The sequence below is a fragment of the Pyrgilauda ruficollis genome, unplaced genomic scaffold, assembly GCF_017590135.1.
Source record: "Pyrgilauda ruficollis isolate IOZ18807 unplaced genomic scaffold, ASM1759013v1 scaffold355, whole genome shotgun sequence".
Taxonomy (NCBI): domain Eukaryota; kingdom Metazoa; phylum Chordata; class Aves; order Passeriformes; family Passeridae; genus Pyrgilauda; species Pyrgilauda ruficollis.
The window spans coordinates 8,427-29,949 of record NW_024524990.1 but is presented as its reverse complement, the minus strand read 5'-3'; the positions used below and the strand labels follow the sequence as shown (position 1 = coordinate 29,949).

Here is a 21,523-nt window from a genome sequence, read left to right as displayed (position 1 = left end):
CTCGGCCGCCTCCCCCGGCCGCCCGCCGTGCCCGGGCGCTGCCGCCATGCCCCAGCCGGCCCCGCCGCGCCCCGCAGCCGCCGCCGGCGCACCATGAAGCGGCAGAACGTGCGGACGCTGGCGCTGATCGTCTGCACCTTCAGCTACCTGCTGGTGGGCGCCGCCGTCTTCGACGCGCTCGAGTCCGAGGCGGAGACGGCGGAGAGGCGGCGGCTGGAGGCCAAGAGCGACGAGCTCAAGAGAAAGTACAACCTGAGCGCCGAGAGCTACGGCGAGCTCGAGCGGGTCGTGCTCAAGCTCAAGCCGCACAAGGCCGGCGTCCAGTGGAAATTCGCCGGCTCCTTCTACTTCGCCATCACCGTCATCACCACCATAGGTACCGGCTGCCCCCGCCCCGCCCGGCTCCCCGCAGGGCAGATCCCGGTTCGGCTTTTTCCCGCTGGCGTCTGGGGATCCAGACGGGAAGCGCCGGGAAAGCCCCGCCTGTCCCCGAGGGAGCGGGGGGAAATCGGGAGCTCGGTGCTTTCGCCGCCCGGAGAACCCCCCCGCCGCCGCCGCCCGTCCCGCTGGGACCGGGCGATCCCTCTGCTCCGTTCCTCTGGCACCGGGAAAAACCCCGGTGCTCTGTGTCCCGTCCCTTGGGATCGGGGCGATCCCTCCCCGACTCCTCCTGAACCGGGAAAAACCTGCCAGGACCCCCCTGTCTCCTCCCATCCCGGTGTTTTGGGGGCGATCCCCCTGCCAGGACCCCCCTATCTCCTCCCATCCCGGTGTTTTGGGGGCGATCCCCCTGCCCCGGATTCCCGTCTCCCATCCCGGTGTTTTCGGGGACATCCCTCTGCTCGGTTCCTCCGGCACCGGGAAAAACCCCCAGTGCTCTGGGTCCCGTCCCTTGGGATCCATCCCGGTGTTTTGGGGGCCATCCCCCTGCCCCGGATTCCCGTCTCCCATCCCGGTGTTTTCGGGGACATCCCTCTGCTCGGTTCCTCCGGCTCCGGGAAAAACCCCCGGTGCTCTGGGTCCCGTCCCTTGGGATCGGGGCTGTCCCTCCCGGCTCCTCCGGCACCGGGGAAAACCTGCCAGGACCCCCCTGTCTCCCATCCCAGTGATTTCGGGGGCATCCCCCTACCCTGATCTCCCTCTCTCCTATCCGTGGGATCGCGGCGATCCCTCTGCCAGGACCCCCTGTCTCCCATCCCCGTGTTTTGGGGCGATCCCTCTGCCAGGACCCCCTGTCTCCCATCCCGGTGTTTTGGGGCGATCCCTCTGCCAGGACCCCCTGTCTCCCATCCCGGTGTTTTTGGGGGGATCCCTCGCCAGGACCCCCTGTCTCCCATCCCGGTGTTTTGGGGCGATCCCTCTGCCAGGACCCCCTATTGTCACCCCCCTGTCACCCACACTGTCGCCTCGCCCACCGGGAAACCCCCGCGCGACCCCCCGGGATCCGGGAATGCTCCCGGCCGGCCGGGACCCTGGGATGTGTCCCCAAGGCGCTGTCACCTCCCGCCAGTGGCTCTGCTGCCCCTGTGGGACCCCCCTGTGGGACCCCCAGCCCGGGGGAGGGGACAGGGACAGGTCCCTGTAGGGTCCCCAGCCCCACGGGGACAGGGACAGGTCCCTGTAGGGTCCCCAGCCCCACGGGGACAGGGACAGGTCCCTGTAGGGTCCCCAGCCCCACGGGGACAGGGACAGGTCCCTGTAGGGTCCCCAGCCCCCTGGGGACAGGGACAGGTCCCTGTAGGGTCCCCAGCCCCACGGGGACAGGGACAGGTCCCTGTAGGGTCCCCAGCCCCCTGGGGACAGGGACAGGTCCCTGTAGGGTCCCCAGCCCCACAGGGACAGGGACAGGTCCCTGTAGGGTCTCCAGCCCCACGGGGACAGGGACAGGTCCCTGTAGGGTCCCCAGCCCCACGGGGACAGGGACAGGTCCCTATGGGACCCCAGCCCCACGGGGACAGGGACAGGTCCCTGTGGGACCCCCAGCCCGGGGCAGGGGACAGGGACATGTCCCCACCCTGCCAGCCTCTCCCGGGGGGGGTCACCACTGTCCCCAATGCTCAAGGATGTCCCCAGCCCTGTCCCCACCCTGGGAAGTGTCACTGGGGGTGCCCCCTTTGGGACCTACCCCCTGTCACCCCCATTGTCACCCCTCTGACACCCCCATTGTCACCTCCCTGTCACCCACACTGTCACCCCTTGGGCTTTTGGGTCCCCTCCAGGGGTGGCCGGGGTCACCCAATGTCCCCTGGTCCCCAACAGCCCCCCAAGCTCAGCCTCAGGGAGGGCCTGAGGGGTGGGGACAGCGAGGGGACAGCACGGGGACAGCAAGGGGACAGCAGGTGACCCAGGGCCATGGCCACCATTCCCACGGGGAGAGGGGAGGGATGGGACAGTGGGATGGGGGACACCGGCTTTGGGACAGATTCCGGGGTGTCCCTGTGTCCCCAGGGCTGTCACTCGGATGTCGGGGTGTCCCTGTGTCCCCAGGGCTGTCAAACGGCTGTCGGGGTGTCCCTGTGTCCCCAGGGCTGTCACACGGATCGTGGGGTGTCCCTGTGTCCCCAGGGCTGTCACACGGATGTCGGGGTGTCCCTGTGTCCCCAGGGCTGTCACTCGGGTGTCGGGGTATCCCTGTGTCCCCAGGGCTGTCACACGGCTGTCGGGGTGTCCCTGTGTCCCCAGGGCTGTCACACGGATCGTGGGGTGTCCCTGTGTCCCCAGGGCTGTCACACGGATTGTGGGGTGTCCCTGTGTCCCCAGGGCTGTCACACGGCTGTCGGGGTGTCCCTGCATTCCCAGGATGGGGACAGGGATTCCGGGGTGTTCCCGGGGGTCAGATCCGGCTGTTGGGGTGCTCGTGGGCTCCCAGATTTGGGCTGTGGATTTTGGGATGTTGTGTTTGTTATTCCCGGAGTTCTTATCCCGGTGTTTGTTATTCCCGGGGCTGTTATCCCGGTGTTTGTCATTCCCGGAGCTGTTATTCCCACTCTCAGGGTGTTCCTTATTCCCGGGGCTTTTATCCCGGTGTCAGGCAGTTATTCCAGAGCTTTTATCCCACTGTTTGTTATTCCCGTTATCCCGGTGTTTGTCATTCCCGCCCTCAGGGCATTCATTATTCCCAGGGCTGTTTTCCTAATGTTTGTCATTCCCATTATCCCGGTGTCAGTGTCAGGGCGTTCATTATTCCCGGGGCCGTTTTCCCAATGTTCATTATTCCCATTATCCCGGTGTCAGGGTGTTTGTTATTCCCGGAGCTTTTATCCCGGTATTTGTCATTCCCAGAGCTGTTATTCCCTCTCTCAGGGCATTCCTTATTCCCAGGGCTCTTATCCTGGTGTCAGGCTGTTATTCCCTGGCTTTTATCCCGGTGTTTGTCATTCCCACCCTCAGGGCATTCATTATTCCCAGGGCTGTTTTCCCAATGTTCATTATTCCCATTATCCCGGTGTCAGGGTGTTTGTTATTCCCAGGGCTGTTATCCCTGTGTTTGTCATTCCCGGGGCTGTTATTCCCACTCTCAGGGTGTTCCTTATTCCCAGGGCTCTTATCCCGGTGTCAGGCTGTTATTCCAGGGCTTTTATCCCGGTGTTTGTCATTCCCACCCTCAGGGCGTTCATTATTCCCAGGGCTGTTTTCCCAATGTTCATTATTCCCATTATCCCGGTGTCAGGGTGTTTGTTATTCCCGGAGCTTTTATCCCGGTATTTGTCATTCCCAGAGCTGTTATTCCCACTCTCAGTGTGTTCCTTATTCCCAGGGCTCTTATCCCGGTGTCAGGCTGGTATTCCCGGGCTGTTATCCCGGTGTTTGTCATTCCCGCCCTCAGGGCATTCATTATTCCCAGGGCTGTTTTCCCAATGTTTGCTATTCCCGGTGTCAGAGAGTTTTTATTATTCCCAGCGCTGTTATCCCGGTGTTTGTCATTCCCGCCCTCAGGGCATTCATTATTCCCAGGGCTGTTTTCCCAATGTTCCTTATTCCCATTATCCCGGTGTCAGGGTGTTTGTTATTCCCAGGGCTGTTATCCCTGTGTTTGTCATTCCCGGGGCTGTTATTCCCACTCTCAGGGTGTTCCTTATTCCCAGGGCTCTTATCCCGGTGTCAGGCTGTTATTCCAGGGCTTTTATCCCGGTGTTTGTCATTCCCACCCTCAGGGCGTTCATTATTCCCAGGGCTGTTTTCCCAATGTTCATTATTCCCATTATCCCGGTGTCAGGGTGTTTGTTATTCCCGGGGCTGTTATCCCGGTGTTTGTCATTCCCGGGGCTGTTATTCCCACTCTCAGGGTGTTCCTTATTCCTGGGGCTTTTATCCCGGAGGCTGTTCCCGGTGTTTGTCATTCCCACCCAGAGGGTGCTTATTATTCCCGGGGCTGTTTTCCCAGTGATGTTATTCCCGGTGTCAGGGTGTTTGTCATTCCCAGGGCTGTTATCCCGGTGTCTCATTATTCCCGGAGCAGTTATTCCCACCCTCAGGGTGTTCATTATTCCTGGGGCTGTTATCCCAGTGTTTGTTTTTCCTGGAGTTGTTATTCCCACTTTCAGAGTGTTCCTTATTCCTGGAGCTTTTATCCCGGTGTTTGTTATTCCCAGAGTTCTGGTGGTTTTTATTCCCGGAGCTGTTATCCCAGTGTTTGTTATTCCCATTATCCCGGTGTCAGTGTCAGGGTGTTCCTTATTCCTGGAGCTTTTATCCCGGTGTTTGTCATTCCCACCCTCAGGGTGTTCATTATTCCCGGGGCTGTTTTCCCAATGTTTATTATTCCCATTATCCCAGTGTCAGGGTGTTTGTCATTCCCTGGGCTTTTATCCTGGTGTTTGTTATTCCCGGGGCTGTTATCCCGGTGTTTGTCATTCCCCGGGCTGTTATCCCGGTGTTTGTCATTCCTGGGGCTGTTATCCCGGTGTTTGTTATTCCCAGAGCTGTTATCCCGCTGTTTGCTATTCCCGGGGCTGTTATCCCAGTGTTTATCATTCCTGGAGTTGTTATTTCCACTCTCAGGGTGTTCCTTATTCCCAGAGTTCTTATTCCGGTGTCAGTGTCAGGGTGTTTCATTATTCCCGGAGTTTTATCCCAGTGTTCATTATTCCCATTATCCCGGTGTCAGGGTGTTTGTTGTTCCCAGGGCTGTTTTGCCGGTCTTTGTTATTCCCATGATTCCTATTATCCTGGTGTTTACTATTCCCGTTATCCCAGTGTTCATTATTCCCATTATCCCGGTGTCAGGGTGTTTGTTGTTCCCAGGGCTGTTTTGCCGGTCTTTGTTATTCCCATGATTCCTATTATCCTGGTGTTTACTATTCCCGTTATCCCAGTGTTTAGTATTACCATTATCCCATTATCCCATTATCCTGGTGTTTTCCGGTGTTTGTCATTCCCATTATCCCGCTGTCAGGGTGTTTGTCATTCCCATCACTGTTATCTCAGTGTTTGTTATTCCCGGTTTTTGGTTTTTTTTCCCCCCCAATGTTTATTATTCCCATTATCCAAGTGTCAGAGTGTTTGTCATTCCCGGGGCTCTTATCCCGGTGTCAGGCTGGTATTCCAGGGCTCTTATCCCACTGTTTGTTATTCCCGTTATCCTGGTGACAGGGCGTTTGTCATTCCCAACACTTTTATCCCGGTGTCAGGCTGTTTCATTATTCCCAGCGCTGTTATCCCGGTGTTTGTCATTCCCATTATCCCGGTGTCAGGGTGTTTGTTGTTCCCAGGGCTGTTTTGCCGGTCTTTGTTATTCCCATGATTCCTATTATCCTGGTGTTTACTATTCCCGTTATCCCAGTGTTTAGTATTACCATTATCCCATTATCCCATTATCCTGGTGTTTGCCATTCCCATTATCCTGGTGTTTGCCATTCCCATTATTCCCGTTATCCCGGTGTTTGCCATTCCCATTATCCCTGTGTTTGCCATTCCCATTTTCCCAGTGTTTGTCATTCCCATTATTCCTGTTATCCTGGTGTTTACCATTCCCATTATCCCATTATCCTGGTGTTTGCCATTCCTATTATTCCTGTTATCCCGGTGTTTGCCATTCCCATTATCCCAGTGTTTGCCATTCCCATTTTCCCAGAGTTTGCCATTCCCATTATTCCCGTTATCCCAGTGTTTGCCATGCCCATTTTCCCGGTGTTTGCCGTTCCCATTATCCCATTATCCTGGTGTTTGCCATTCCCATTTTCCCAGTGTTTGCCATTCCCGTTATTCCCGTTATCCTTTGCCATTCCGGTTATCCCAGCTCCGGCCTCTCCCGGTTGCCAGGAGCAGCTGGAAAAGCTCTGGAATTGCGGCCGACCCCCCGGTGTAGGACCGGAGGGGGGATCTGGGAATCTCCAGCGGGATCCAGCAGGATCCAGCCCATCCCAAAGATCCCGGAATGCCGGAGAGGGACACGGATCCACTGGGATCCATCCCAAGGAACCGTGGCCGTGGGCAGGGATTGGGATCCCTCTCTGGAATCCCGGGATTCCCGATCCCGGAATTCCCAATCCCACTGCCAGGAGCTGGGAATGCTGGAGCGGGGCTGATCCCAACCCAAAGGTCGCATCCCAAAAATTCCAGCCGCTCCCGGCGCTCCCAGCCTTAAATCCTGGAGCTGGGCTCTGCGTGGGAGCTTTGGGATTGGGATGAGGATTCCCAGCGTCCCAAATGTGGGAATTGCGGAGGGAATGGCCACAAATGGCTTCCCCTGAATCCAGCTCGGTTTTCCTGGAATTTCCAGAGATGTGGGGAAGGGGCTGGGACACCCGGCTGTGCGGGAAATTCCCAAAATCCCACAATTTGTGTGGCTGGATATGGCAGCAATGCGGGGGTGGGGCTGGAATGAGAGGAGACCCCTCCAAATCCAGGGAAAAGGGGGGAGAAATTCCCATTATTCCCATGGAATTGGATTTTCCAGGGCAGGAAAAAAAGGGATTTTTCCAGGAATTCACCACCCAGCTCTTGGTGGGGCAGGGAAAAGCCGGACTGGGATCGGGAAGAGATTCCTGAGGTGGGGAAAATCCCGGTGGGGGAAAATCCGGGATTACAGATCCCGCTGGGAAAAGTTTGAATCCATTTGGGATTTTTTTTTTTTTTCCTTTTATCCATGAAAAAAAGCCGGGAGAGGAGCAGCTCCCGCCGCTGCTCCAAAGCTTTCCCGCGGCTCCCGAGAAATTCCAGAGGCGGGGATGTCCCCTCTGTCCCCATCCCCCAATTCCAGGGGCAGGGATGTCCCCAGGGGGGTGGCAGTGTCCCTCGTCACCTCTGCCGCTGTCCCGAGCCAGGACGGGCTGCGCTGGCTCTGGATGGCTCCCAAAAATCCCGACCCCAAAAATCCCGATCCCAAAAACCCCGATCCCAAAAACCCCAAAACCCCAATCCCGAAAGTCCCGATCCCAAAAATCCTGATCCCAAAAACCCCGATCCCAAAAACCCCAAAAATCCCGATCCCAAAAACCCGATTCCAAAACCCTGATCCCAAAAACCCCCAAAACCCCGATCCCAAAAACCCCGATCCCAAAAACCCCAAAACGCCGATCCCGAAAGTCCCGGTCCCCGCGCCCCTCCCCCGCGGCCGTGCGCGGAGCGGGAGCAGGTGGCAAATGCCACCGCGGTGTCACCATCTGTCACCGCCCGAGCCTTTGTCACGGGAACAGCGCCCGGAGCGCGGCCGGGCCCTTTTGTCCCCATTTGTCACCTGCTGTCCCCTTCGGTCTCCCTCTGTCCCTCTCTGTCCCCGTTTGTCACCCCCCCCTTGTCCTCCTTCTGTCCCTCTGTCCCCCTGTCACCCCCTGTCCCCTCTGTCCCTCTGTCCCCCTGTCACCCGCTGTCCCCTCTGTCACTCACTGTCCCTCCTTGTCCCCTCAGTCCTCCCCTTCCCTTCTGTCCCCTCTATCCCCTCTGTCCCCTCTGTCCCCTCTGTCCCTCTGTCCCCTCTGTCCCTCTGTCCCCTCCTGTCACCTCCGTGGGCGGTGCCACCCCCGGGCGGCACGAAAGGCACCGAAATTCCCGGGATTTGCGGGGGGGAAACTCCGGGAATTGCTGGGATTGCTGGGATAAGGAGCTCCCGCCGTCCCCTCGCCACATTCCTGCTCCCATTCCACAAAAAAAAACCCAAAAAAAACAAAAAAAACCCAACATTTCCATGGAAATCGCTCCTTGGGACGGGATTTGGGGTCAGCAGGGAAAGGGGAATTCCAGGGAATTCCCGCCCCAATTCCAGGGCTGGAATCCCTCCCAACCCCTCCGGCCATTCCTGCTCCCATTCCACAAAAAAACATTTCCATGGAAATCCGTGCTGGCACCTCCCGGACCATCCACAGGCTTGGGAATTAACAGGGGGGAAGGGGGAATATTCCTGGAATTCCTGGAATTTTCCCAGGAAAGCGATCCCAGGCCCACGCGTGGGGTTGTTGGAACATCCCATCCCCAGGAATTGCTGGAAAATCGGGATCACTTCCCTTCCCTGTTCCACTGTGGATTCCTGGATGTTCCTCCTGGACATTTCTCCTCCCATTCCCCAAAAAACCAACATTTCCATGGAAATCGCTGGTGGCTCCTTGGGACTGGGAGCAGGGAACGGGATTTGGGATCAACAGGGAAGGGGGAAAACTCTGCCAAAATTCCAGGGCTGGAATTCCTCCTAACCCCTCCGGCCATTCCTGCTCTCATTCCACAAAAAAAAAACATTTCCATGGAAATCCGTGCTGGCACCTCCCGGACCATCCACAGGCTTGGGAATTAACAGGGGGGAAGGGGGAATATTCCTGGAATTCCTGGAATTCCCTCCTGGGTTTTCCTGGGAGAGCGATCCTGGCCATCCCAGGGGCATTGTTGGAGAATCCCATCCCCGGGAATTGCTGGAATTGGATGGAGACTGGGGTCGGGATTGGGATCAGGATTAACCTTGGGATCGGGATTGGGATCAGGATTAGGACTGGGATCAGGATGGGGATTAGGATGGGGATCAGGATCGGGATCGGGATTGGGATCAGGATGGGGATCAGGATCAGGACTGGAATCAGGATGGGGATTGGGATCGGGATTGGGATCAGGATGGGGATTGGGATCGGGATCAGGATCACAATCACTGTCAAGATCAGGGTTGGGATCGGGGCTGGAATCGGATCAGGATTGGGATCAAGACTGGGATTGGGATTGAGATCCAGATCAGGATCATGGTTGGCATCAGGACTGGGATTGAGATCAGAGTCAGGATTGGGATCAGGATCGGGATCAGGATCAGGGCCCCTCTGGATCCTCCCTCCCCATCCCCCGCTCCCTCCCAGGCCATAAATTCCCAGCTTTTTTTCCACCCAGGAGTGACACCATTAATTAATTCCCACTAATTCCCACTCCTGGCCTTTCCCATCTGATTCCTCCTGAAATCCCAGCAAATCCTGACTGGGAGTGAGGAATGAGAACCAGGGGGATCAGGGCCAGGGACAGCCATCCCAGATTTCTGGAAGTTTGGGAGTTTTTCCGGGTTTTTCCCAAGCAGTAAGGCTGAGGGCAAGGGCTTGGGGTGGATCCAAGAGCCTGGAATGGGATTTCTGGGAGGGATGGATGGAATCAGCAGCTCCCAGGGGAAAAGAACTGGATCCATTCCTCACTCCTGTCCTGCATCCTCATCCCCATCCCACATCCCCATTCCACATCCCACATTTCTACCCCACATCCTCATCCCATAATCTCCATCCCTCATCCCTATCCCACACCCATCCCATATCCCCACCCCAGATCCCCATTCCCATCCCATATCCCCACCCCAGATCCCCATTCCCATCCCAGATCCCCCTCCCATAATCCCCACCCCACATCCCCATCTCCAGGATCCTTTGGAATCCTTCCCAGGCCCCGAGGGCTCTGTCCCTCTTCAGAGGGGCTCAGGACCCCCTGGATACTCCAGGCAGGAATTCTCTGCCTGGACCAGGATCCCTTTTCCTGGGAAGGACCTGGACACCCATCCCTGCCCATTTTGGGACAAAAATCCACCCCAAAATCCACCCCAAAATCCACCCCAAAATCTAAAATCCCTAAGGGATTTTTATTCCCGTTGGAGCCGGTGCTCCCCCAGAACATTGGGACTGCCCCCCTTGGGGTGCCCCAGCCCATTCCCGGGTTATCCCACCTTATCCCAGAGCTCCGGACCCCCCTTCCCGCTGCAGGCCCCCCCTTTTCCAGGGAGAGGCGAGGGGGGGCGGGAAGGGGCCTGGCGGGGCCCCAGAATCCAAGGAAAAATTGCCAGTTTTGGCGCAAACAGGGAGCTTGGCCGGCGCCGGGATTTTCCATGACTCCATCCCGACCCCCCCGGCTGCGGGAGGCGCTGGGGGAGGGGGAATCAGGCACCCCCCACACCCCAAAATATCCGGGGGGGGATCCCGCTGCGGAGCCGAGTCCCTTTGGGAATGGCGCAGGAGTTTGGGGGGGTGGGGGAATAAAGGGGGACTCAGGGTCTGCCCCACATCCAACCCCCCCATACAAATCCCACTGGGAATGGGGGTCCTGGGGTTCCCTGAGCCTTTGGATCCCATGGGAGAATCCCAGATTGTGCCAGCACCCCCTCCCCATGGAATGGCATCCCCCTTTTCCGGGGGGGAATGTGGGAGAAGGGGGAGATGGAGCAGAGGGGATTTGGGGATGGGGATGGAGAGAGGGATGGAGGGAGGGATGAATCCATGGATCCATGGATGGAGGGATGGAGAGAGGGATGGATCCATGGATCCATGGATGGAGGGATGGAGAGAGGGATGGATGGATGGAGGATGGATGGATGGATGGATGGATGGATGATGGATGGATGGATGGATGATGGATGGATGATGGATGGATGATGGATGGATGGATGGATGGATGGATGGATGGATGACGGATGGAGGGATGGATGATGGATGGATGGATCCAAGGAACAGCTGGAACATGGGCAGTCAGGATTTTGGGAGTCCCAGGGATCCCTCCATCTCTTCATTCCCAGTTCAACCCATCCCAGATCCCATCCCTCTGCTCCAGCTGCAGGAGGTGTCCCCGGGCCCCTTCCCACTGCCCCCAGCCCCACACAGGGATTTTGGTGTCCCCATGTCCCTATGGGGACACACAGGAAGTGTCCCTCAGCCCCATCCAGGGATTTTGGTGTCCCCATGTCCCCTCCTGTGTCCCTCAGCCCTATCCAGGGATTTTGGTGTCCCCATGTCCCTATGGGGACACACAGGAAGTGTCCCTCAGACATATCCAGGGATTTTGGTGTCCCCATGTCCCCTCCTGTGTCCCTCAGCCCCACACAGGGATTTTGGTGGCCCTGCAGGACCCAGGTGTCCCCTGGCCATGTCCCCTGGCCGTGTCCCTTGGTGCCAGCTCCGTGTTTTTCCAGGACAGGCTGGAATTCCACCAGCACCTGCTGCCTTTCCCAGCCGCCATCTCCAGGCGTGTTTGCTGTTCCCGGGAATGCGGGGGTCTCCCGGGGGACAGCTGCGTCCCCTCCCCCAGCCTGGGGACAGCTGGGATGGCCCGGCTCAGTCCCAGCACTGGGAACAGCAGGATCCTTACTGGGAACAGTGGGATCATACTGGGAACAGTGGGATCCTCACTGGGAACAGCGGGATCATACTGGGAACAGTGGATGGATGGATGGATGGATGGATGGATGGATGGATGGATGGATGGATGACGGATGGAGGGATGGATGATGGATGGATGGATCCAAGGAACAGCTGGAACATGGGCAGTCAGGATTTTGGGAGTCCCAGGGATCCCTCCATCTCTTCATTCCCAGTTCAGCCCATCCCAGATCCCATCCCTCTGCTCCAGCTGCAGGAGGTGTCCCCAGGCCCCTTCCCGCTGCCCCCAGCCCCACACAGGGATTTTGGTGTCCCCATGTCCCCTCCTGTGTCCCTCAGCCCCACACAGGGATTTTGGTGTCCCCATGTCCCTATGGGGACACACAGGAAGTGTCCCTCAGCCCCATCCAGGGATTTTGGTGTCCCCATGTCCCCTCCTGTGTCCCTCAGCCCTATCCAGGGATTTTGGTGTCCCCATGTCCCCTCCTGTGTCCCTCAGCCCCACACAGGGATTTTGGTGGCCCTGCAGGACCCAGGTGTCCCCTGGCCATGTCCCCTGGCCGTGTCCCTTGGTGCCAGCTCCGTGTTTTTCCAGGACAGGCTGGAATTCCACCAGCACCTGCTGCCTTTCCCAGCCGCCATCTCCAGGCGTGTTTGCTGTTCCCGGGAATGCGGGGGTCTCCCGGGGGACAGCTGCGTCCCCTCCCCCAGCCTGGGGACAGCTGGGATGGTCCGGCTCAGTCCCAGCCATTCCCTAAACCTCCTGCCCCAATCCCTGCATCCCTGCCCCATCCCCTGCCCCTCCAGGAGGCCTCATCCCCTTCCCACCCTTCCAGCCCCATTCCCGAGGATCCTTCCCTGCCCTCCCGGCCCTCCGGCCGTGTGCCATCCTCCCCCCAGCCCGTTCCCCGCGCGTTCCCGCAGCTGTCCCGCTAATCCCGGCCATCCATCGCTGCTCCGACAGCCGGGATCCGCTCCAGGCCCGGGGCCAGCCCTGCACCTGCTCCGGGGCCGGATCCAGCCCCGCTCCTCCGGCCCTAAAAAGGCCAGGATCGGCCGCGTTCCTGCGGGACGTGTCATCCTCCCTCCCTGGGGACACGATCCCTGCTCCCGGCCCAGCCCGGAGCGGGATCCCGGCTCATCCCGGCCCCGCCGCCCCTCGGCTCCAGCGCTCCTGGGACACCCCTGGCAGCCGGGAAGGGCCGGGGGGCAGGAGGTGGGAGAGGAGCCGGGATTCCAGGGGTTATTCCCGGCGGATTTCCCGGCTGGGACGTGCCTTCCTCTCCAACACAACTCCTCGCCACCCCTCGCGGGTCCCAGAGGGATTTGGGGGTCACCGCCACTGCCGTTTTCCGGGGTTTTCCCACTCCTGCCATTCCCGACCTTCCCCCCACCCTCAGACGTGCCGGAGCTCAGGCAGCTCCTGCTAAAACCGGGAACGGGGGGGGATCGGGGGATTGACCGACGCTTGGAGAGCTCATAAACTCCCTTCCCTCGGGAAAGAGCGCTAAAAATAGCTCCGGGAGGCCGGGGAGGGATGGAGAGGCTGGAGAGGGCAGGAAAGGGCAGGAGATGCTCAGGGAGGCTTTGGAAAGGCAGCCGCGGGCACTGCCGGAGGGTCCATCCCAAAATCCATCCCGAAATCCATCCCGAACAGCCGGAATGGGGAGATTTGGGAATTGCTGGGGAGGGGATGGTGAAGGGAGGGATCAGGGATCGGGATGTGAGGCTGGGTGGAGAATGAGGGGATGGGAGAGAGGGACATGAGGAACGGAGAGAGAGGGACACAGGGATGGGACATGAGGAGCTGGGAGAGAGGGACGTGAGGAGCTGGGAGAGAGGGACACGAGGAGCTGGGAGAGAGGGACACGAGGAGCTGGGAGAGAGGCACACGAGGAACAGGGAGAGAGGGACATGACGAGCTGGGAGAGAGGGATACAAGGAGCTGGGAGAGAGGGACATGAGGAGCTGGGAGAGAGGGACATGAGGGGCTGGGAGAGAGGGACAGGAGGAACTGGGAGAGAGGGACAGGAGGAGCTGGGAGAGAGGGACAGGAGGAATAGGGAAAGGACACGAGGAGCAGGGAATGATTTGGAACAGGGAGAGAGGGACACGGGGAACAGGGAAAGAACACGAGGAGCAGGGAAGGGACACAGGGAACAGGGAAGGGACACGATGAACAGGAAATGACACAAGGAGTGAGAAGGAACAGAGAGAGAGGGACACAGGCAAGAGGGAAGGGACAAAAGGAACAGGGAGAGAGGGACACAAGGGGCAGGAAGGGACACAAGGAGCTGGGAGGGAGCACACAGGGCCGGGATGGATCAGGGGGTGCTGGCAGCCGGTGCTCAGGTGATGCTCAGGTGATGCTGTCAGGTGATTCTCTCTGGTGATGCTTTCAGGCAATGCTCAGGTGATGCTGCCACGTGGTTGTCTCAGGCAATGCTCAGGTGATGCTCAGATGGTGCTCAGGCAATGCTCAGGTGATGCTCAGGGGATGCTCAAGTGTTGCTCAGGTGATGCTCAGGTGATGCTGCCAGGTGGTTGTCTCATGCACTGCTCAGGTGATGCTCAGGGAATGGTTTCAGGTGTTGCTCAGGTGATGCTCTCAGGTGATTCTCTCTGGTGATGCTTTCAGGCAATGCTCAGGTGTTGCTGCCAGGTGATACTCCAGTGATGCTCCAGTGATGCTCAGGGGATGGTTTCAGGTGTTGCTCTGCAGTGATGTGCAGATGATGCTCTCAGGTGATTCTCCCCAGGTGTTTCTCAGGTGATGCTTGAGCCAGGCTGCAGTGGTGCTCTCAGGTGTTGCCCAGGTGTTGTTGTCTGGTGATGCTCTGGTGATGTTTTCTGGTGATGCTTTCAGGTGTTCCCCAGGTGTTCCCCAGGTGATTCCCAGGTGTTCCCCAGGTGTTCCCCGGGTCTTCCCCAGGTGTTCCCCAGGTGTTCCTCAGGTGATCCCCAGGTCTTCCCCAGGTGATTCCCAGGTGTATCACAGGTGATTCCCAGGTATCACAGGTGTTCCCCAGGTGTTCCCCAGGTGTTCCCCAGGTGATTCCCAGGTGTTCCCCAGGTGATTCCCAGGTTGTGCTCAGGTGATGCTCAGGTGATGATTTTTGGTGATGCTCAGGTGTTGCTTTTTCTGGTGATGCTTTCAGGTGTTCCCCAGGTGTTCCCCAGGTGATTCCCAGGTGTTCCCCAGGTGTTCCCCGGGTCTTCCCCAGGTGTTCCCCAGGTGTTCCTCAGGTGATCCCCAGGTCTTCCCCAGGTGATTCCCAGGTGTATCACAGGTGATTCCCAGGTATCACAGGTGTTCCCCAGGTGTTCCCCAGGTGATTCCCAGGTGTTCCCCAGGTGATTCCCAGGTTGTGCTCAGGTGATGCTCAGGTGATGATTTTTGGTGATGCTCAGGTGTTGCTCTCCAGCGATGCTCTCAGGTGCCACTCTCAGATGTTGCTCTCTCTCACATGGATTCCCTCTCCATGGATTCCTGCCCATAAATTCCATCCCATTGACTCCCTCTCCATGGATTCCATCTCCATCAATTCCCACTCCATCGATTCCCTCTCCATGGATTCCTGCCCATGAATTCCATCCCATTGATTCCCTCTCCATGGATTCCATCTCCATTGATTCCCTCTCCATGGATTCCCTCTCCATCAATTCCCACTCCATCGATTCCCTCTCATGGATTCCATCTCCATGAATTCCATCCCATGGATTCCCTCTCCATCGATTCCATCTCCATGAATTCCATCCCATGGATTCCCTCTCCATCGATTCCATCTCCATGAATTCCATCCCATCGATTCCCTCTCCATGAATTCCATCCCATGGATTCCCTCTCCATCGATTCCATCTCCATGAATTCCATCCCATGGATTCCCTCTCCATCGATTCCATCTCCAGTGATTCCATCCCATCGATTCCCTCTCCATGGATTCCATCCCATGGATTCCCTCTCCATCTATTCCCTCTCCATGGATTCCATCCCCATCTCCCGCAGAGAGGATCCCACGGCAGCTCCTCCTTGGAGGAGATCCCACGATCCCATTTTTCCCCTCGCTCCAGCTCCATCCATGTCCCCCCGAGGGTGGCAGTGAGGGGGACGCAGGATTGGGATCAGGGACACAGGATCGGGATTAGGGATTCAGGATCGGGATTAGGGACACAGGATCAGCTCCCCTCAGCATTCCTGGAGGGTTTGGGGGCTGGTCTGGGATCACGTCTGGGATAGGCCTTGGAAAAGGGGCCCAGGAATGCTCCAAGTCCAAGGGAAGAGGTTTGGAGTCTCCTTCCTGTTCCTGCCCACTCCTGGTTTTCCTGGGAGAGGAAAAGAGAATGGAAAAAGAGAAAGGAGGAAAAGTAAAAAAAAAATAAAAAATAAAAAATAAAAAAGGGAGAGGAAAAGCGTAAGGAAGAAAAAGGAGGGAAAGAAGGAAAAAGAAGAAAATGAGAAAGAAATAGGAAGGGAAAGTAGGAAAGTGAAGGAAAAGAAAGGGAAGGTAAGAAAAATAAGGAAAAGAAGAAAAATTTTATTTAAAAGTTCAAATTAGGAAAAGGGGAAAATGAGAATGAGAGAGAAACTAAGAAAGAGAAGGAATGTAAAAGTGATTGGGAGGGAAAAGGAAAACTAAAATGAAACGGAAAACAAAAATGGAAAGGAAATGGAAAAGGAAAAAAGGAAGAAGAGGAAGAGAAAGAAAAATGGTAAGGAAAGATAAAGGGAAAGGAGGGAAAGGAACAGAAAAGGAAAATGAAAAGGAGAAAAAGGAAGAAAGGGAGGAAAAGACAGAAAAGAAAAAAATTAAAAAGGAGAAAGAGAATGGAAGAGTAAGAAAGAGAAGGAGAAGGGAAGGGATGGAAAAGGGAAAGGAAAAGCAGGAAAAGGACAGGAAAATGAGGAACGGGACAGGAAAAGGGGGACAGGGACAGGGACAGGAAAAGGGAGCAGCTGGTTCCTGCCATCCCCCGCCAAGGCCCCCATGCCCGCGGCATCCCGGGATCCATCCGGGAGAGCCGATCCGCGGGCACGGAGCGGGATAAATCCCATCTGCAGCGGCGGGGATTACGGGAGCACAGCTGTTCCCGGGGCCGGATGCGGATGCAGCCCCCGGGTGGCGGGAACTGGGGCACCGGGACAGGGACAGGGACAGGGGACGGATGGAGCGCTCAGGGAGAGCCGATCCGCGGGCACGGAGCGGGATAAATCCCATCTGCAGCGGCGGGGATTACGGGAGCACAGCTGTTCCCGGGGCCGGATGCGGATGCAGCCCCCGGGTGGCGGGAACTGGGGCACCGGGACAGGAACAGGGACAGGGACAGGGACAGGGGACAGACGGAGCGCTCGGCCCTGGAGACCGCCACAATCCCTGATTTCCCCATCTCCAGCGAGTCTGGGATGGGAATTTTGGGAATTTTCCCAAACCCAGGCATGGGGAAGGTGCCTCCACCCAAGGGTCCATCCAAACATTGCCACTGGCACAGCATTCCCAAGATATTCCCAGGATATTCCCAGGAGATGTGGCTACCCCTGGGTACCTGGGAGTGTCCAAGGAAAGGTTGGAGGGAGTTTGGAGCAGCCTGGGATGGTGGAAGGAGTCGGGGTTGGAACAGGATGGGATTGGAGGTCCCTTCCCACCCAAACCACCCCATGATTCCATCATAAAGGACACTCGGAATCCATTCAGAAGGATTTTTATGGAAGTCAGGGGTGGAAAAGAGAGGAAAATGGAAGGGAGACCATTCCTGGAGTCCCCCATTCCCAGTGAAGCCCCTGGATCCTGAAATTCCTTCTCCAGGAGGAGTTGGGATGGGGCTGGATCCAGTGCCAGGCTGGGAGAGCTGGGAATGTGCAGCTGGATCAGGGAAGGATCCAGGGAATCCTTGGAGCCTTTTCCAGAGGCTCCAGGAGAGCTGGAATTTGGGAAAGGGCTGGAGGGCCAGGAGCCAGGGAATGGCTTCCAGTGGGAAAGGGGAGCTTGGGATGGTGGGATCTTGGGAAGGAATTCCTGGCTGGGCTGGAATTCCCAGAGAATCCCTGCATCCCTGGCAGTGTCCAAAGCCAAGCTGGAGCTCCCTGGGATCATGGCAGGTGTCTGGCTTGGAATGGGATGAGCTCTAATCTCCCCTCCCACCCTCACTTCGGGATCCCACACCCCTCCCGTGCTTCCCACCGACGCTCCCCACCCCCGATTCCCGCCGGGATCACGGATCCCACCCCGCTCTCCCTTTCCCCGCAGGCTACGGGCACGCGGCGCCCAGCACGGACGGCGGGAAGGTTTTCTGCATGCTCTACGCGCTGCTGGGCATCCCCCTGACGCTGGTGATGTTCCAGAGCCTGGGCGAGCGCATCAACACCCTGGTGCGCTCGCTGCTGCGCCGCCTCAAGAAGCGCCTGGGCATGCGGCGGCCGGAGGTGTCCATGGCCAACATGGTGACCATCGGCTTCTTCTCGTGCGTCAGCACGCTCTGCATCGGCGCCGCCGCCTTCTCGCACTACGAGAACTGGAGCTTCTTCCAGGCCTACTACTACTGCTTCATCACGCTGACCACCATCGGCTTCGGCGACTACGTGGCGCTGCAGAAGGACCGGGCGCTGCAGACGCAGCCGCAGTACGTGGCCTTCAGCTTCGTCTACATCCTCACGGGGCTGACGGTCATCGGCGCCTTCCTCAACCTGGTGGTGCTGCGCTTCATGACCATGAACGCCGAGGACGAGCGCCGCGACGCCGAGCAGCGGGCGCTGCTCAGCCAGGGAGCTCGCTCCGGAGCCGTGGCCGCCGTCCCCGAGGCCTCCGCGGTGACCCCGGCCGAGAGCGGCTTCCGGAACGTCTACGCCGAGGTGCTGCACTTCCAGTCGGTGTGCTCGTGCCTGTGGTACAAGAGCCGCGAGAAGCTGCAGTATTCCATCCCCATGATCATTCCCAGGGATTTGTCCAGCTCGGACACGGGCGTGGAGCGCAGCCACTCCTCGCCCGCCCGCTGTCCCGAGACTCCGGAGCACCGGTGCTTCTGCCGCTCCCGGCGTTCCGCCATCAGCTCCGTGTCCACCGGGCTCCAGAGCCTGGCGGTGTTCCCGGGATTCGCCAAGCGCCGCAGCTCCGTGTAGCCCCCTCACGCCCCCCAGCCCGGATCCCCCTCACGGAGCGGGAGGAAGCCGCTCCAGACTCGGGAACGACGCCGGAGCGGGGCCATCCCAGTTGGCTCCGGAATGGATTTTAATTTAAAACCTCTTGGATTTTAATTTCACACAAAAAACCCCCCCACTCCTTGAAAATGTGAAACTTGGGAGAGCGGGAGAGCCTCGGAATCTGGCGGGATTGGGGGGCACCTCCCAGTGTGGGCAGCCAGCCCTGGCCTCTCCATGCTCTGGATCCTCGGGAATTCCCCGGGAAGCGCAGAGGGACCTGATGGCCACGGAAATCAGGCTAAGAGGGGCTTAGCCGGAGCTTTTCCACATCAGCCGCCCGGAAAAGCAGCCGGGAGTCACGTAGGCTGCTCCAAACCCTGCGATTTGGGGCTGTCTTAACCCAAATCCGTAGCGGGGCAGAACTGGGAGTCCTCGGGATTTAGCGGGAATCATCCGTGGGAGCTTGGTTGATCCCACAGGATTTCCGTGTCCCTCTGTGCCGAGGGTCTGGGGATGGGATTGTTCCCCTCGGGAAGGTGTTTGGGGGACAGTTTGGGATATTATCTCCTGGGATTCCCATCTCCATCCTCCCCAGAGCTCCAGGGATGGAATTGTTCCCCCTGGGAAGGCATTTTGGGGGAAATCTGGGATATTTTCCCATGGGATCCTCACTTCCATCCTCCCCAGAGCTCCAGGGATGGAATTATTTCCCTCAGAGTGGTTTTTTCAGGGATAATCCGGGAGATTTTCCCTTGGGATCCCCATTTCTGTTCTCTCCAAAGCTCTGGGGATAGAATTGTTCCTCCTGGGAAGGTATTTTGGGGGAAATTCGTGACATTTTCCCATGGGATCTCCATCTCCATCCTCCCCAAGGCTCCAGGGATGGAATTGCTCTCCCTGGGAAGGCATTTTGGGGGAAATATGGGATATTTTTCCATGGGATCTCCATCTCCATCCTCCCCAAGGCTCCAGGGATGGAATTGCTCCCCCTGGGAAGGCATTTTGGGGGAAATCTGGGATATTTTTCCATGGGATCTCCATTTCCATCCTCCCCAAGGCTCCAGGGATGGAATTGTTCCCCCTCAGGGAGGTTTTTTTGGGATATTTTCCCCTTGGATCCCCATCTCCATCCTCACTGGGACCCTGGGAATGGAATTTTTCCCTCAGGGAGGAATTTTGGGGCCCATTATCCCCCGGGATCCCCATTCCCATCCTCACCAGGACTCCGGGGATGGAATCTTTTCCCTCAGAGAGGTATGTGGGGGAAATCTGGGACAACACTTCTCCATCCTTTCCTCCACACCCCTTCCCACCACCACGCTCACCCCGGGACACTCCCGGAATTCCCGGGGATACCCCAGGGGTCACCTCTGTCACCACCACCCCAGCAGGGAAGGAAAGTTTCCCTCCTTTCCCATTCCCGCCCTTCCAGGATGGGATTTTCCCTTCCCAGCACCCAAAGCCCCCTCCAGGGGACACGGAGGGGACACGGGGGGGACCCTCCTGGGGGCCTGGAGGTGGCAGGGGGGACTTTGTCACCTTTCCAGAGAGGAAAAATCCATGGATTTCTGATCCTTGAGATGCACATTTGTCAGATTCCAGAGGATATTTACTACCAACGGCGCTATCCACGGAATTCCAGAAACATCCGTCAGAGAGGAGGCTCGGGGGACACTTCCTGACGATTCCAGGGAGGAATTTCTGCATCTTCCTCATCCAGGGGCGCCCGATTCCTGCCGGGAAGGGTTCCCTGGTTCTCATGCCAAAGCCGATGTGTCCCGCGGGGTTCAATTCCTTGGAGAGAGAAATAAAGGATTGTTGGAAGGTCGGGAGTGTCTGGGATCTTCCCAAGGGATGTGGAAAGGGAGGAGGGGCTGGGAAAGGAGGATCCTGATCCCCTGGGATCTTGACTTTGCTTCTTGTGAGGATTGGGAAAGGAGGATCCCGATCCCCTGGGATCTTGACTTTGCTTTTTGTGAGGATTGGGAAAGGAGGGTGCCGATCCCCTGGGATCCTGGCTTTGCCTCCTGTAATTCCCTTGGGATCAGGGAGGGGAGAGTTCTGATCCTGTGGGATCTCAGCATTGCCTCCAGTTCTTCCCTCAGGATCTGGGAAAGGAGGATCCTGATCCCCTGGGATCTCGGCTTTGCCTCCAGTTCTTCCCTCAGGATCCGTGAGAGGAGGATCCTGATCCCCTGGGATCTCAGCTTTGCCTCCAGTAATTCCCTCAGGATCTGGGAAAGGAGGATCCTGATCCCCTGGGATCTCGGCTTTGCCTCCAGTAATTCCCTCAAGATCTGGGAAAGGAGGATCCTGATCCCCTGGGATCTCGGCTTTGCCTCCAGTAATTCCCTCAGGATCTGGGAAAGGAGGATCCTGATCCCCTGGGATCTCGGCTTTGCCTCCAGTAATTCCCTCAGGATCTGGGAAAGGAGGATCCTGATCCCCTGGGATCTCGGCTTTGCCTCCAGTAATTCCCTCAGGATCTGGGAAAGGAGGATCCTGATCCCCTGGGATCTCGGCTTTGCCTCCAGTTCTTCCCTCAGGATCTGGGAAAGGAGGATCCTGATCCCCTGGGATCTCGGCTTTGCCTCCAGTAATTCCCTCAGGATCTGGGAAAGGAGGATCCTGATCCCCTGGGATCTCGGCTTTGCTTCCTGTGAGGATTTGGAAAGGAGGATCCCGATCCTCTTGGATCTCGACTTTGCCTCCAGTAATTCCCTTGGGATCTCAGAGAGGAAGATCCCGTTCCTCTGGGATCTCGGCATCGCCTCCAGTTCTTTCCCTTAGATCTGGGAAAGGAGGATCCCAATCTTCTGGAAGTTGGGATTCTTCCCTCAGGATCTGGGAAAGGAGG

At 57.8% G+C, this 21,523-nt stretch overlaps 1 protein-coding gene across 1 annotated transcript; it reads left to right on the top strand.

Annotated features, from left to right (window-relative positions):
• The first annotated feature begins 93 nt into the window (after nt 1–93).
• Nucleotides 94–18,647, top strand: KCNK3 (potassium two pore domain channel subfamily K member 3). Its single transcript, XM_041475581.1, has 2 exons — nt 94–376; nt 17,777–18,647. Exons 1-2 carry the CDS (start codon nt 94–96, stop codon nt 18,643–18,645), a joined length of 1,152 nt encoding a protein of 383 aa, XP_041331515.1. The 3' UTR covers nt 18,646–18,647.
• Nucleotides 18,648–21,523: the final 2,876 nt, after the last annotated feature.

Excerpts from the sequence above, each read along its gene's own strand:
- KCNK3 (XM_041475581.1), top strand. The coding sequence starts at position 94 with ATGAAGCGGCAGAACGTGCGGACGCTGGCGCTGATCGTCTGCACCTTC. Across the intron at positions 377-17,776 it reads CACCGTCATCACCACCATAG|GCTACGGGCACGCGGCGCCC; the intron begins GTACCGGCTGCC and ends CTTTCCCCGCAG.